Source organism: Salmo trutta, chromosome 26, assembly GCF_901001165.1.
Source record: "Salmo trutta chromosome 26, fSalTru1.1, whole genome shotgun sequence".
In the NCBI taxonomy this organism is placed as follows: Eukaryota; Metazoa; Chordata; class Actinopteri; order Salmoniformes; family Salmonidae; genus Salmo; species Salmo trutta.
This window is the reverse complement of record NC_042982.1, coordinates 10,532,379-10,549,779: the sequence shown is the minus strand read 5'-3', so window position 1 is coordinate 10,549,779 and position 17,401 is coordinate 10,532,379. Positions and strand designations below refer to the sequence as shown.

Below are 17,401 nucleotides of genomic sequence, written 5' to 3'. Positions count from 1 at the left end.
CTCCAGGCCTGAGAGACAGATGTTGTTTGTCCCCTTTTGGCGTGTTGTTTTTGGGCAGATTGGACACGGTTAGACTGATCTCTCTGGAGGTGGGTTAGTTTCATCTCTACTTCAGTTGCACACTTCAAAAGATCCCATCAGGGACATGTGGGTGCCAAACATAAATCATCCTACAGTAGATTCCCACAGAATGGCTAATCGTGTGTCCACTCACTGTCCTCTCCTTAGACGCTTCCCTATCAGTTTGAGGCCTCTTATACGGCTAGCATAGCTATGGAATAGTATTTAATAAAAGTACACAGTGCTTTGCATTAAAGTGGAGAAATTGTATTTCTTGTGGAACTCCATCTTGGCTTCAGAGAGTTCCATTAAGTGTATATAGACTTTTAGAGCCCAGTCTCACCCATTGAGGTGATCTCATCATCTCTTACTCTGATGTGGTCTGAGAAAAAGTTTAGTACTATTAGTACTAAAACCAGTGATGAAGTTGACCATTTCCCATCGAAGTCACCAGACACTCCTCTCTGACATCACCCCTCGCCCTCCGGGAGGAGCAACACAGCCCGTCAAAATCAATGACGTCTGATTGTGAAGACCAAGCCCGTACTTTATGTCTAATAGCCCTTTTTGATTCAGTTCACAGAAAAGTCTGTGTGTCAAATCAAATCAAATTGTATTTGTCACATGCACTGAATACAACAGATACATTTCACCTTACAGTGAAATGCTTATTTACAAGCCCTTAACCAACAATGATTTAAGAAGTTTTAAGAAAACGAAGTGTTAAGTAAAAAATGGATAAGTAAAAAAAATTGAAAAATAAAAGTAACAAATAATTAAAGAGCAGCAGTAAAATAACAATAGCGAGGCTATGTACAGGGGATACCGGTGCGGGGGCACCGGTTAGTCGAGGTTATTGAGGTAATATGTACATGTAGGAAGAGTTAAAGTGACTATGCATAGATAATGAACAGAGAGTAGCAGCAGCGTAAAAGAGAGGTCTGGGTAGCCCTCAGGAGTCTTTTGGCTTGGGGGTAGAAGCTGTTAAGAAGCCTTTAGGTCCTCAACTAGAGGATAACACAAAGTAGAGGCGTCATACAAGGGCACGTGCGCACTCAGATTTGTCCAGTTTAAAAAAATATATATATATATGATATTCTTTGGAAGGCAAGAAGGGTTCTTTGGAAGGCATTAAGTGTTGTACATATAACTATACCTGTACATCATATCTTCCCAGCATGCTCTATTGCAGGGTGATTTTAAGAATTGTTTGTTTTAAAATCTGTGTTTTTGCATATACATTGATTGGTTGAATAATTGTATGCTACACAAAGATAAATAACATATCTTTTTCTAAACTAATCCAATCTGTTAGAAGTTGGGCTTATTGCATCCGTTACTGAAATGGTTGTTCCAGTTTAGATGATTGAGATAGTCTCAGTACTCAATCTTCCCTACCCTGGCAGTCATTCTGAATGCAGGTTGCGGTTGATTAGAAGTTAAAATTGTTGGATATCCTAACTCCTAACTGGGTGGATTCCAATAGGAATTACACATCACTTTGCAAACCAGCTTAATGTGACTTGCAAGCGTGATGTGGTCTGTGTTAGGGTATAACTAGGCCATCAAAGAAAGGCCTACATATATATACTGCTCAAAAAAATAAAGGGAACACTAAAATAACACATCCTAGATCTGAATGAATGAAATAATCTTATTAAATACTTTTTTCTTTACATAGTTGAATGTGCTGACAACAAAATCACACAAAAATAATCAATGGAAATCCAATTTATCAACCCATGGAGGTCTAGATTTGGAGTCACACTCAAAATTAAAGTGGAAAACCACACTACAGGCTGATCCAACTTTGATGTAATGTCCTTAAAACAAGTCAAAATGAGGCTCAGTAGTGTGTGTGGCCTCCACGTGCCTGTATGACCTCCCTACAACGCCTGGGCATGCTCCTGATGAAGTGGCGGATGGTCTCCTGAGGGATCTCCTCTCAGACCTGGACTAAAGCATCTGCCAACTCCTAGACAGTCTGTGGTGCAACGTGGCATTGGTGGATGGAGCGAGACATGATGTCCCAGATGTGCTCAATTGGATTCAGGACTGGGGAACGGGCGGGCCAGTCCATAGCATCAATGCCTTCCTCTTGCAGGAACTGCTGACACACTCCAGCCACATGAGGTCTAGCATTGTCTTGCATTAGGAGGAACCCAGGGCCAACCGCACCAGCATATGGTCTCACAAGGGGTCTGAGGATCTCATCTCGGTACCTAATGGCAGTCAGGCTACCTCTGGCGAGCACATGGAGGGCTGTGCGGCCCCCCAAAGAAATGCCACCCCACACCATGACTGACCCACCGCCAAACCGGTCATGCTGGAGGATGTTGCAGGCAGCAGAACGTTCTCCACGGTGTCTCCAGACCCTGTCACGTCTGTCACACGTGCTCAGTGTGAACCTGCTTCATCTGTGAAGAGCACAGGGCGCTAGTGGCAAATTTGCCAATCTGGTGTTCTCTGGCAAATGCCAAACGTCCTGCACGGTGTTGGGCTGTAAGCACAACCCCCACCTGTGGACGTCGGGCCCTCATACCACCCTCAGGGAGTCTGTTTCTGACCGTTTGAGCAGACACATGCACATTTGTGGCCTGCTGGAGGTCATTTTTGCAGGGCTCTGGCAGTGCTCCTCCTGCTCCTCCTTGCACAAAGGCGGAGGTAGCGGTCCTGCTGCTGGGTTGTTGCCCTCCTACGGCCTCCTCCACATCTCCTGATGTACTGGCCTGTCTCCTGGTAGCGTCTCCATGCTCTGGACACTACGCTGACAGACACAGCAAACCTTCTTGCCATAGCTCGCATTGATGTGCCATCCTGGATGAGCTGCACTACCTGAGCCACTTGTGTGGGTTGTAGACTCCGTCTCATGCTACCACTTGAGTGAAAGATCAAAACATCAGCCAGGAAGCATAAGAACTGAGAAGTGGTCTGTGGTCACCACCTGCCGAACCACTCCTTTATTGGGGGTGTCTTGCTAATTGCCTATAATTTCCACCTGTTATCTATTCCATTTGCACAACAGCATGTGAAATGTATTGTCAATCAGTGTTGCTTCCTAAGTGGACAGTTTGATTTCACAGAAGTGTGATTGACTTGGAGTTACATTGTGTTGTTTAAGTGTTCCCTTTATTTTTTTGAGCAGTGTATATATATATATATATCTCATAAAAGAAGCTGTTTTTCAGTCTCGGTCACAGCTTTGATGCATCTGTACTGACCTCGCTTTCTGGATGATGTGTGTGAACAGTAGTGTGAACAGGCGGTGGCTCGGGTGGTTGTTGTCCTTGATGATCTTTTTAGCCTTTCTGTGACATCGGGTGCTGTAGGTGTCATGGAGAGCAGGTAGTTTCCCCCGGTGATGTGTTGTGCAGACCTCACCACCCTCTGAAGAGCCTTGTGGTTGAGGGCGGTGCAGTTGCCGTACCAGGCTGTGATACAGCCCGACAGGATGCTCTTGATTGTGCATCTGTAAAAGTTTGTCAGGGTTTTGGGTGACAAGACAAATTTTGTCAGCCTTCTGAGGATGAAGAGGCGCAGTTGCTCCTTCGTCACCACACTGTCTGTATGGGTGGACCATTTCAGTTTGTCTGTGATGTGTACGCCGAGGAACTTAAAACTGACCACCTTCTCCACTGCTGTCCCTTCGATGTGGATGGGGGGGTGCTCCCTCTGCTGTTTACTGAAGTCCACAATCGTCTCCTTTGTTTTGTTGATGTTGAGTGAGAGGTTGTTTTCCTGACACCACACTCTGAGTGCCCTCACTTCCTCCCTGTAGGCTGTCTCGTCGTTGTTGGTAATCAAGCCCACTACTGTTGTGTCGACTGCAAACTTGATGATTGAGTTGGAGGCGTGCATGGCCACGCAGTCGTGGGTGAACAGGGAGTACAGGAGGGGGCTGAGCATGCACACTTGTGGAGCCCCAGTGTTGAGGGTCACCGAAGTGGAGATGTTGTTTCCTACCTTCACTACTTGGGGGCGGCCCATCAGAAAGTCCAGGACCCAATTGCACAGGGTGGGATTGAGACCCAGGACCTCCAGCTTGATGATGAGCTTGCAGGGTACTATGCTGTTGAATGCTGAGCTGTAGTCAATGAACAGCATTCTTACATAGGTATTCCTCTTGTCCAGATGGGATAGGACAGTGTGCAGTGCGATGGCGATTGTATCGTTTGTGGACCTGTTGGGGCGGTATGCAAACTGAAGTGGGTCTAGGGTGGCCGGTAAGGAGGAGGTGATATGATCCTTGACTAGTCTCTCAAAGCACTTCATGATGACAGAAGTGAGTGCTACGGGGCAGTAGTCATTTAGTTCAGTTATGTTTGTCTTCTTGGGTACAGGAACTATGGTGGCCATCTTGAAGCATGTGGGGACAGCAGACTGGGATAGGGAGCGATTAAATATGTCCGTAAACACACCGGCCAGTTGGTCTGCACATGCTCTGAGGACGCGGCTAGGGATGCCGTCTGGGCCAGCAGCCTTGCGAGGGTTAACACGTTTAAATATTTTACTCAGGTCGGCCACGGAGGAGGAGAGGGGGGCACAGTTCTTGTTAGCAGACCACAACAGTGGCACTGTATGATCCTCAAAGAAGGTGTTTAGTTTGTCTTGAAGCGTGACGTCGGTGTTCGTGACGTGGCTGGTTTTCATTTTATAGTCCGTGATTTCCTGTAGACCCTGCCACATACGTCTCGTGTCTGAGCCGTTGAATTACAAATACACTTTTCCCCGTACCGGCATTTTGCACTTCTTTATGAACTCACTCACCGAGTCAGCGTATAGATCAATGTTGTTCTCTGAGGCTGACTGGAACATATCCCAGTCCGCGTGATCAAAACAATCATGAAGCGTGGATTCCGATTGGTCAGACCGGCGTTGAATGGTTCTAGTCACTAGTATATCCTGTTTGAGTTTCTGCCTATAAGACGGTAGGAGCAAGATGGCGTCGTGGTCGGATTTGCCGAAGGGAGGGCGGGTGAGGGCTTTGTATGCATCGCGGAAGTTAGAGTAGCAGTGATCGAGTGTATTACCCCCGCGCGTAGTGCAATCAATATGCTGATAGAATTTAGGTAGCCTTGTTCTCAAATTTTCTTCGTTAAAATCCACAGCTAAAATAAATGCAGCCTCCGGATATATGGTATTCAGTTTACATAGAGTCCAGTGATGTTCCTTGAGGGCCGTCTTGGTGTCTGCTTGAGAGGGAATGTACACAGCTGTGATGATATCTGACGAAAATTCTCTTGGGTGATAATATGGCCGGCATTTGATGGTAAGGAATTCTAGGTTGGGTGAGCAGAAGGACTTGAGTTCCTGTATGTTATGATTACACCATGAGTTGTTAATCATGACGCATACACCCCCGCCCTTCCACTTCCCAGAGCGGTATTTATCTCCGTCGGCGCAATGCATGGAGAAGCCCGGTGGCTGAACCGATTCCGACAACATATCCAGAGAGAGCCATGTTTCTGTGAAACAGAGAATGTTACAAACTCTGATGTCTTTCTGGAAGGCAACCCTTGCTCGAATTTCATCTACCTTGTCAAGAGACTGGACATTGGTGAGTAGTATACTCGGGAGCGGTGAGTGATGTGCACGTCTACGGAGCCTGACCAGGAGGCCGCTCCGTCTGCCCTTTCTGCAGCGCCGTTGTTTTCGGTCGGCTTCTGGGATTAGATCCATTGTCCTGGGTGGTGGTCCAAACAGAGGATCCGCTTCAGGAAAGTCGTATTCCTGGTCATAATGTTGGTAAGTTGACATCGCGCATATATCCAATAGTTCTTCCCGGTTGTATGTAATAAGACTTAAGATTTCCTGGGGTAACAATGTAAGAAATAATACATTAAAAAAAAATACTGCATAATTTCCTAAGGACTCGAAGCGAGGCGACCATCTCTACGACCACCCCTACCTTGTCACAACACAACCGATTGGCTCAAACGCATTAAGAAGGAAAGAAATTCCACAAATGAATTTTTAACAAGGCACACTTGTTAATTGAAATGCATTCTAGGTGACTACCTCATGAAGCTGGTTGAGAGAATGCCAAGCGTGTGCAAAGCTGTCATGAAGGCAAAGGATGGCTACCTTGAAGAATCTGAAATATAACAAATACTTTGATTTGTTTAATACTTTTTTGGTTACTACACGATTCCATATGTGTTATTTCATAGTATTGATGTCTTCACTATTATTCTATGTAGAATAATAGTAAAATAAAGAAAAACCCTATATATATATATATATATATATATATATATATATATATATATATATATATATATATATATATGGTCAGGGATGATTTGATGAGGGAAGTGAGGAAGTGTACAGACAGCTCAAGAGGTATGCTTAGATATAAAAATGCTTGGTTTAAATGTAATCTGGCACCTTATGATAATATCATGATTGTGTATTCATTAGGATGAGATGATATGTGCCTGTATTGATGATGTGTGTTATGATCCCATGTACTGTGTTGTAACTTCGATGTAATATCCTAGGCATGTTCGTGCAGTATATTAAGATGTGTGATTTCTAGCAGTCAGAATAAAACCCTCATTAAAATGAAAATGTAACGGGTAAAGAGGTATGCTTAGATAACTAAAGCAGAAAAATATACTCTTTTTACATAGCGATTATGGCTGTAGATTGCAGGAAAAAGCTTTCCTCACATGCTTTGTGCCACCTCTAAAACAATGGGTGCATGACGCCTCGGAGACCAAGCCCTACTTTATGGCTTTGGTTCAGTCCGTGGTTTTGCCGCCCTAATGTAATTGGCTCCTTGAGTCCTTTTCACTTGACCTCACTCACTGACCTCACACACTGAATGCAATTGTGGAACGGAACAGACCCTTTTTTACAGATATTGTGCAAAACACTGTGGCTCATTTACATCGTTCATTCCAATAAACAGTCATAAGTGCCATCCTTTTACAGGAATACACCCTTCAGGTACTGATGTTTTTCTAGAGCAGAGAGCTTTGAAATGCTCTTCTTGTCTGGGCCCCATGAAGTGTATACTGCGATAACATTTCAGACCAAAGTTCAGTCAGTTTTTATCTGATGGCAAAGTACCCATGTTGATTAACTTATTGGTGGTTATGGGAGTTGGCAGGCAAAAGTGCCTCTCCGCATTTTTTTTATTTAACCTTTATTTAACTAGGCAAGTCAGGTACGAACAAATTCTTATTTACAATGACGGCCTACACCGGCCAAATACAGACGACGTTGGGCCAACCGCCCTATGGGACTCCCAAACACGGCCAGTTGTGATACAGCCTGGATTCAAACCAGGGTGTCTGTAGTGTCGCCTCTACCACTGAGATGCAGTGCCTTCGACCGCTGCGCCACTCGGAAGCCCATTGTGGGATCCGGCGGGCAACTAAAGCATAGCAGAAGTTCAAGAGGACATTAGGACAAATGGGGAACAGTCTCACATTCTAAGTTGCTTATTAACTGACCAATCCAAAGATCAGCCATCGGCAGAGTGTTCCCAGTACCTGAAAGTGTTCCCAGTACCTGAAACAGGTGGATGGAGGAAGCTTTCTAATCATACCTACAAAGCAATATAGCTAGCATTATGTATATTTCAATACAGACATATTTAAAGCTTCTAAGCTCTATACGGCAAGGAACACGTCAAGGTATTTATTATCAGGTTTTACCGCACCAATAAACCAAACAGTTTTATGACTTACAGAGAACTAGTTATGGGTCCAAGCTATCAGAGTACGGGAAAACTACACCTTTATAAAGCCAACCCCTCCATTCAAAGCAACTAACTACAGTTTGAAAAAAACCTATTGAATGCTTGCTTGTGTAACATGCAGTTGAAGTCGGAAGTTTACATACACCTTAGCCAAATACATTTAAACTGTCACGCTTGTCGTTAGAAATGGAGGACCAAAACGCAGCAGGGACATGTATACTCATCTTCTTTATTTATGGGAAAAGAAGGGAAAAACCAAACAAACACGTATACAAAAATAACAAAACGATGAACGACAGAATAACAGTCTTGAAGGCAACACAGCAATCCAAGAACAATCTCCCACAAATACACAGACAAACACACCCAACTAATATAGGACTTCCAATCAAAGGCAACACCAAACAGCTGCCTTCAATTGGAAGTCCACCCCAATTAACTCAACATAGAAACACACTTACTAGACTACACATAGAAATACATAAACATAGACCATAACTCAAAACCCGGAAATACTAAATCAAACGCCCTCCTAACTAACACACCACCCTGAACCACATAAAACAAATACCCTCTGCCACGTCCTGACCAAACTACAATAACAATTAACCCTTATACTGGCCAGGACGTGACATAAACTCAGTTTTTCACAATTCCTGACATATAATCCCTGTAAAAATTCCCTGTTTTAGGTCAGTTAGGATCACCACTTTATTTTAAGAATGTGAAATGTCAGAATAATAGTAGAGAGAATGATTTATTTCAGCTTTTATTTATTTCATCACATTCCCAATGGGTCATAAGTTTACATATAGTCAATTAATGTTTGGTAGCATTGCCTTTAAATTGTTTAACTTGGGTCAAATGTTTCAGGTAGCATGCTTTTTCAGTTCTGCCCACACATTTTCCATAGGATTGAGGTCAGGGCTTTGTGATGGCCACTCCAATACCTTGACTTTGTTGTCCTAAAGCCATTTTGCCACAACTTTGGAAGTATGCTTGGGGTCAATGTCCATTTGGAAGACCCATTTGCAACCAAGCTTTAACTTCCGGACTGATGTCTTGAGATGTTGCTTCAATATATCCACATACTTTTCCTGCCTCATGATGCCATCTATTTTGTGAAGTGCACCAGTCCCTCCTGCAGCAAAGCACCCCCACAACATGAAACTTCCACCCCCTTGCTTCACGGCTGGGATGGTGTTCTTCGGCTTGCAAACCTCCCCCTTTTTCCTCCAAACATAATGATGGTCATTATGGCCAAACAGTTCTGTTTTTGTTTCATCAAACCAGAGGACATTTCTCCAAAAAGTACGATCTTTGTCCCCATGTGCAGTTGCAAACCATAGACTGGCTTTTTTATGGCAGTTTTGGAGCAGTGGCTTCTTCCTTGCTGAGCGGCCTTTCAGGTTATGTCGATATAGGACTCGTTTTACTGTGGATATAGATACTTTTGTACCTGTTTCCTCCAGCATCTTCACAAGGTATTTTGCTGTTGTTCTGGGATTGATTTGCGCTTTTCGCACCGAAGTACATTCATCTCTAGGAGACAGAACGTGTCTCCTTCCTGAGCGGTATGACGGCTGTGTGGTCCCATGGTGTTTATACTTGCGTACTATTGTTTGTACAGATGAATGTGGTACTTTCAGGCATTTGGAAATTGCTCACAAGGATGAACCAGACTTGTGGAGGTCTACAATTCTTTTTCTGAGGTCTTGGTTGATTTATTTTGATTTTCCCATGATGTCAAGCAAAGAGGCACTGAGTTTGAAGGTAGGCCTTGAAATACATCAACAGGTACACCTCCAATTGACTCAAATGATGTCAATTAGCCTATCAGAAGCTTCTAAAGCCATGACATAATTTTCTGGAATTTTCCAAGCTGTTTAAAGGCACAGACAACTTAGTGTATGTAAACTTCTGACCCACTGGAATTGTGATACAGTGAATTATAAGTGAAATAATCTGTCTGTAAACAATTACTGGAAAAATGACTTGTGTCATGCACAAAGTAGATGTCCTAACCAACTTGCCAAAACTATAATTATTAACAAGAAATTTGTGGAGTGGTTGAAAAATGAGTTTTAATGACTCAAACCTAAGTGTATGTAAACTTCTGACGCAAACTGTACATGGAATGTTATTGTGTTACAATAGTTTACTCAAAAGAAACCTCAAAGAGTTGTTTACACATTCTGTGTGATAAGTGCAAGGTTACACAATGTGATGAGAGGGGTTAGTGTAGTGAATCACTGTGTCCTAGAGTGTTTGGAGATGCTTGTCTCAGCATACCGGCCAGCCCAAGTGAGGTGACTGGAGCATAGCACTTGGAGGAGAAGGAAACTGTCGGATGAGGACCAGGAGGAGTCAACCATGTCTTTGACTGTCTGCTAATGATTGGGCTGCTGTGTGTATCAGCATCAGGTGTCAAACTCAATAAGGCTCCCGATCTGCTTGCATAGCTCATTTGTGGCTCTGGACAGCCGGATAGCAATTCACATGCTGTTGTCCTGCATAGCCCAGCAGCATGGCAGGAAATGATGTAATTTCCTACTCCTCCAGTCCAGTGGCGTGGTAACTGAACACAACAACCCCAGGAAAAGGGGCAGGGAGGTGTGGGGCTGGGGCGGTGACATGACACCACTTTGGGGGACTCTCTCTTATAGGCCTACGAAGCACATCGCACCACTGCTATGGTGCGTCACAGATCAGCTGTGTAAATAACCGTCCCTCTCTCTCTGTTCGGGGCACCGCACGGCTTCCAGGAGCCTTTGCAGTGCTGAGTTGCCCGTTTTTTATCCCATAAAGGAACTAGAGGATGCGGGGGCGCTCCGCTTCCGGCCTGCCGCCTTGCTGATCCTTCCCTGTCCCGCTTGAGGAAGAGAAGTAGCGCCCAGCGATGCCATGGCTCCGCCGATACCCCTCCCCCCAGCAACACTCCATCATGGCCAAAGTTGCCTGCCAACGCAGCGGAAGGACATCTAAATATAAAACACAATGCAGCCAGGCATATCTCCCTTAAAGAGAGTGGGAGGTGGAAAATGACTGTTCTTCCTCCCTTTAGGAGGACACCACGTCTTCCACATGATGGGTGTCTCCCCCCAGACAGAGCCCTCAGCCCGGGCGTTACCTGTCACATGATGTAGCTGGTGGTGACTTGTCACAGAGAGGGTGTAACTGTGTCACCCACTGGGACGGTTAGTCCGCCGTGGCTCAGCCTGCGCCCAATCACCACGTTAAGGTGAGAGGTCAGTGGCCCTCATGTTTAGTAGAGATGGGGGAATTTTTAGAGACCCAAAACGCACCAGAACTGGATTGCCAGATCTTTGACGGCCTATCCAGGAGTCATTAAAAGCACGGATTGGCCTGGAATGGGCAGTTCCACAGATTCTTAGCTAAGCTATACAGAACAGGCGAACACTTGTCTTTTGTTCCAAGGCACTTGCCCTCTAAACCTGTCATAAGCAACAAACCCAGCTAATGTATAGCAGTGGCACCACCCTTCCTTATTGAAAACCACAAAAGGTATAATGTTGTGAGGGCCGCCTATGGGATCTATGAAGGCTTACATATTAAGTAACTTTACCTTGAGGTATTTAGGGGGAAATTTGGGGCTTTTTTATTCCCAAAGGGAGTAAAATAAATTCTTCACTCAAATAAAAGCACTGACTGAGCAAGATATGTAGTGTACTCTCTTTTCAAATTATGCAGGGTATCAACGCACCTGCAGAACTGCCATTGAGACGCTCTCCAGTCATGCTGCTCAGAGCCTAGCAGCACAGAGGGTTATATTGTCCGGGGGTGTCAAGCATGAAGTAAAATATGAGCCTCCTTCCTGGACGGCAAAACCACAGTTCTCTCTGCAGTGAATTCAAAGCAGCATCATATGATCCCTTTAAACTATACGTCTAAGATCTAAGACCCCCATCTACGCCCACCACCTCCTCAGTCCTCTGCAGGCTTTCTATGGGTACTGTATGTGGACACCTGAGCTCTAGAACCTCATCTCCTATTCTCTGGTACCCATTCAGCCTTTATCTAGACAGAAGCTGTTTGTGCTGTCGTAAAGACAACTGCTATGGTTGTTGTCAATGCCAAACAGATATGGGACCAAGCTAGAGGCAGCCTGCCCACCTTCACATCTAAGCGTGCGCGATCCAAAAGCAAAAAATCAAATAAGCAGAGGAGCATCCAACAACCTTCCCACAGCTCCACCAAAATCCCCCATATTCCTGCAGGCACAGCTGGGTCAAATCTGTTCCCCCCTTTCCTTCCTACCCTCTCCTTCCATCCCTTTCTCCACAATCCTAAGCTCAGCCACAACAAAGCAAACCTGGGCCAGTCCTGGCCATGTCCTGAGAAAGCCTTTGGTCCCAGGCCAGCCCTCCAAGCCTCGGTTGTCCCTCTGGATGGAGAGTGACATGGCGTCCATGTGAAGTGAGCGGCGGCCCAGAAACAAAGAGGCCTCCTCCCCAGCCACTCCCTCCCGTCAGCACACGCCCCGGCAGGGCTGGGACTGATCACATTAACTCATCCTGGGAGTCAATAGTGCACTGCACTCAAATTCCCCTTTCTCCTCATTGCTCTGGACATTCAACTGACACTGACATAACAAACACTAATCGGATCATAGGAAAAGTGCACTGCCTGGGTTGTCACTCCGGCAGAAAAGGCAGCTCTGCCCAGTTTGAATATTGTTTTTTTTACCAACTGATTGCTCGTTATACTGTTTTTCTTTTGGCACACGGAAACTTGAAACTGACTGTGTTACAGCTGGTGTGTTTCAAGGTCATATATTGAATATGAGAGGAAGCAGCATGCATTTCATCATGGCTAATATAGCCATTTGTTGCTAGGATCCTGAGCTGGACACAGTTTTCCCACCAGTTACTGCAGGACATGAGCCAGCGCTAGTTAGGGTTTTATGGTCCAGGGGCCTTGGGGTTGTCATTTGGCAAAGCCTGGAAATCATTCACTAGGCTGTGGCCTGCACCTCCTATATGGCCCTGTTATCAAGGCGCTCTCGGATGCCGTCTGGACCGCTGTGAACTCAACCCAATGTGGACGCACCCAGCCAATCAGAGGAGTATGACACACAGAGATTACGACTACCATGTTAGCTGGGTAACCAGAGATGATGGGGAAAGTGGGTTGGAACAGGAGGCTGTGGGCTGAGGGCTTGGTCAGAATATGTTGTAATCTGACCCTAGCTTTCTGAATACCTGAGGCCAGGTTGGTTGCCACACTTATCTGATTGGAAGAAGACTGAAGGGAAAATCCCATGCGGAGGTACAGGGAGCAGTGTTGAGGTTGCTCTAGTTTTGTGCCCTTTCACACTATACATATTTAACTGCTTTACTTTCAAGGTACAGATGGGTTGCCAGATGTGCTGTGGTTTCAATACCTACCATGACTGCATTCTCGTTTCTATATTCTGTCTTGAATTATTTAGTATCAACACGCTGCATCTTTGATTGAGGGATCATTCAAATGTAGCTTCCAATACGTCTGAAACAGTTGGCAAATAATCTGAATAGTCACTCACTCTCCATTACTGAGGTATTTCCTGACACTTGAGCACAGCCACACAGTCTACTTAGCCGAGCACAGACTGTTTTCTTTCTGGAATGAATGCCACAGTACTGATGTCCGCAAACATACACCGTCCGTTCTGTCTTCCTTAGCTCCTGGCTCTTTTCTTTAAGGGCCAGTCTAGAAACAAACAGCCTCAAGGAACAAAGGCTTGTTCCATGTTGAAGGAGGGGCCAACTCTTTACAGAGGGATGGTCTGGTGAGAATGTTACTGCTACTGCCATTAAACCATCTTGTCTTAATTGTTTTATTTAACTAGGCAAGTCAGTTTTAAGAAGAAATTCATTGGGTTAACTGCCTTGTTCAGGGGCAGGACGACAGAGTTTTACCTTGTCAGCTCGGGGATTCCATCCAGCAACCTTCCTTTAGAAGACAATGATGGTGTTAAATATTTACCAGCTTCAACATAACCCTGAAAAGACCTTTAAAGTAGAAGTTTCAGTTTTGTAGAATGAGGAAATGAATCTAACAAGCTATGACTGAAAGAAACAAGAGTTCCCTACTGGTCACGTCTTTGTGATTTAAGGGGGCCTACAACCACCGTCACTGTTCTGCTGCACAACAGTTTGTGCTGACAGCTGAGAGAACAATGCCAGAAAGAGCTGTGTTTTCCCCTAACAAACACGGTCAAATAAACAAATATAACGCCTCTTCGCTGTGGGTCAGCTGGCGGGAGGGGGGGGGGGGGGGTGGTTCATCCAAGAAATAACACACATGGTCGAAAGAACCAGAGCGGAGCACGCATCCCATTCCTCCTCTGTGGATCCCTCTTTCATCACTCTCTCCGTACGGCACTCATGCATGGATCCCCGGGGCGAGGTGTAATGGTGTAAAGCTTTGATATGACAGCCTGTATGGCTGAATTTCTAAGGCGATAAGGCCATTCTGTCCTGCTTCACTAGTCTCAGATACGTCATGGGGCCCAGTGGCGCAGGTAAAATGGCATGAACATGGAGAAGCAGCGTCTATATAAAGGTCACATCAATGGAGCCATGAAGTAAACAACACATCTCAGTGATATTTTGAGCCTGATACGATGGTATTTGGACTGCTTGCTTAGTGAAAGGCCAGGACAAAGAGCGAACATGTCTGATCCTGAGCTCTCAGCAGTTTCTATGTGCTGTTGGTGAAGCTGGTTAAATGGACTTGTGCATTCTTTATAAAACTTTTTTTTTTTAAATGGGGCTGTTGCTACCGCCTTATCTTTACTCTTCACACAGAGAGACAGGCACATCCTGTTGGTATTAAACATGAAAGCTGATCTCTAGCCATGCTGACATGGTGGAATACCATTACTGAGTGCCCTCACGCTATCCCGAACGTTAAGCTCTGGATTATTAAATTCAGACTCAAGGAATCAAGTTCTATGCTTTATAAAGATTTAAAAGACCTTTCGTTAGAAAATGATTAGTGTATAATAAGGATTCAATAAAAAAGTCATTTTCCAGCAGTGGTTATTCTAAGCAGAATGGAGTACATTTTCCAGCAATTGTGTTAACTGTAGCCTTCAATACCGGAGATGCAATTTAATGAACAAAGGTGGGGGATGGAGCAGCACATATTCCATGGAGAGGAAGGCCAGTGTAATAGTGAATAAAGCCCCACAGCCCCATCTTACATCAAATATTTCTGTGGGAAACCCTTTGGTTGGTCCTCCTGCATGGGAATGACCGCATCTCTCAGCAGTGGCCTAGTTGGACCTGGTCTCCTCTATCCCAGCGACATCTTTCTCCCATTGTTTCCAAAGTGTCCAAAAATAGCCCAGACATTGAGACATTCATAACATCATCTCTGTTGTGAAAATAGTAACATACTGCAGAGAATATAACGGGAATGATTGTTTACTGGAAGGGAGTCTGACACTGTTTTGTGATAGACCTGTGAAACATGGAATGCTCAGCTGAACTGAAGTAAACCTTGGCCATAACTATCAACTAACTGTTTGGGTTAATATCAGCCATGATCTCCATTCATTTTAACAGTATCTTATCTCTTCAAATGTAATGGGGAGATAGCATAACCTTACTGGTTCAGTTACCAATCAACAGTCATTGAAAGTCATCATAAGACCCCCCCCGTTGGAATCATTCAGAGTGGATCCCAGTGTATACTGGCTGACCCTTAGTAACCCAGCGCTCCACTGAGGGATGTCCTTACCTGAGAGGGGCTCTCTTGGCTTCACCTCCTCCACCACTTCCTCCTCCACCACTTCCTCTTCATGAGACGAGTGGTCGGCCATGGACTCCCTCTTCAGCTTACCCAGGCCCACCATCTTCATGAAGGAGATCCGGCGGCTGGAAGAGTCGCCCCCCTCGCTCTCTGAGCACAGCTCCCCGTTGGGCAGGCTTTCCTTGCGAAGGCTCTCCCTGCACTTCCCTGCAAATCTGTGCAGAGAAGATGCGGAGTTAAGGGTTAAGGGGTTATGTTATAGGAGATGTGGGCTGAGCGCAACATCCTCTACTAAGCCACTCCTCAACAGCTTTTCTCTACACCTCTCGTACCTGAGTAAGCTTCCCTCTGAGCTCCGTCGGCCCTTCTTCTTCTTCTCTGAGGTGGGGGTGCTTGCTACAGACCCCTGAGGGGAAGGGGTGGCAGTGCCCTTACTGCGGCCTGACATACGGAGCCCCTTGCCCAGCTTGCCCAGAGTCTTCAGCGGGGAGACGCCTCGGATGCGGTCCAAGGTGCCCTTGAACGAACTCTTCCCGCCACGTCTCTCCTCGTTCGCCTCGTTTTCATCCTCCTCGTCCTCGAAGGGGTTACGGTCTCGTGGCGCGCCCCCGTCCAGGAGTGAGTTTGCCTGAGCCCATTTCTCATTGTCACTGGGCTCCTCAAAGGCGCTGGATTTCAGGTTCAGGCTCATTTTGCGAAGGATCAGCTCGCCACGCGTGTTCTCTAACTCCCCGTTCACCCTGCTGCCTCCCTTCAGCCGCACTGGGAGGTTCTTGAGGATGGGCATGCTTCCACTTGGGGTTTAAACTAAGGAACAGAGAGAGAGAGAGAGAGAGAGCGAGAGAGAGGAAGAGATGTGGAATGATTACATAGGACCTCTTCCAAGAGATGCTTCCATTAAATTGGACCTGAATGAAACTGATAGCACAGTATGTCACACATCTTTCTTTGTTCATTGTAGTAGGCTACCTAATAAGATTTTGTCTGATACAGCTAACGAGGATGGTTACTAAAGTAACTCAGATATACAGTTTAAGATAAGTCATCTGTTCACCCAATGTTATCGCCCTACCCTTGTGTCAGGTAATGGGAGAGTTCAGATATAGGATGGTTATCAGCAATCATTAATCATCTTTAAAGAGAGAGTCATCTGATAAAACATTAACAGGTAACCTTCTGCCTTACCACCCAAACAGGAATCACCATGGAAACCCCAACCCTGCTTCCGTTTGGGTGGGAAGATGGTTGTGAATAGATGTGCTATGCTATCATGGTCATGTGGCTGAGGTCCAGGATCTGGGCCTATTTTATTAGGTTTCAGATCCTTGTTCTACTTGTTTATGCGCTACAGTCTTTGATGCCCTTTGACCCTTTTCAAGAAAACATGTTTGTCCCTCTTCATGGGCTTCCTGCCACACCGAGCACCCTGGGATATTTACAGCTGGTGACAAGGGGAAGGGACAACGCTGAATCACTTCCTCCTTATGTGTATGTGTGTGCTCAACAAGCTTTGGGAAAATGAAGGAGACCGCTATTTCCGTGCCCTTATTTTGGGGAAATTGAAAGTGACCTCTGAGAACATTTGAGTGGAAAGTCCTGAATTGATCACTTGAAAACTCAAGAGACCTCTGCTCACCAGTTTACAATGTTCTCCTTCCTACTCCTACTGATACCTGATACAAACATAAAAAGTATTGATTTTGTTCTAATGAATAAAAATTCCTTGATGAATTCTGGGTAAACTATAAACTAAGTCAAACATTATGAATGATACGCTTGGATATAGCATATTCTAAAACACATTCCATATTAGATGAAAAAAATTACTTGATTTATGATGTTTCACAATAACGTGAATGGCCTTACACAAAT

At 45.2% G+C, this 17,401-nt stretch overlaps 1 protein-coding gene across 2 annotated transcripts in view; it reads right to left on the bottom strand.

The window, feature by feature from the left end:
• LOC115163085 (tumor necrosis factor alpha-induced protein 2) overlaps positions 1-17,401 on the bottom strand; it is a 37,719-nt gene that overhangs the window by 10,950 nt on the left and 9,368 nt on the right. For both annotated transcript variants that reach the window (XM_029714681.1, XM_029714680.1), the window contains exons 2-3: positions 15,862-16,336; positions 15,518-15,744 (exon numbers count right to left, since the gene is read on the bottom strand). In XM_029714681.1, the coding sequence (XP_029570541.1) occupies positions 15,518-15,744; positions 15,862-16,316 (682 nt within the window). In that variant the 5' untranslated portion in view covers positions 16,317-16,336. The remainder of the gene's footprint in view (positions 1-15,517; positions 15,745-15,861; positions 16,337-17,401) is intronic.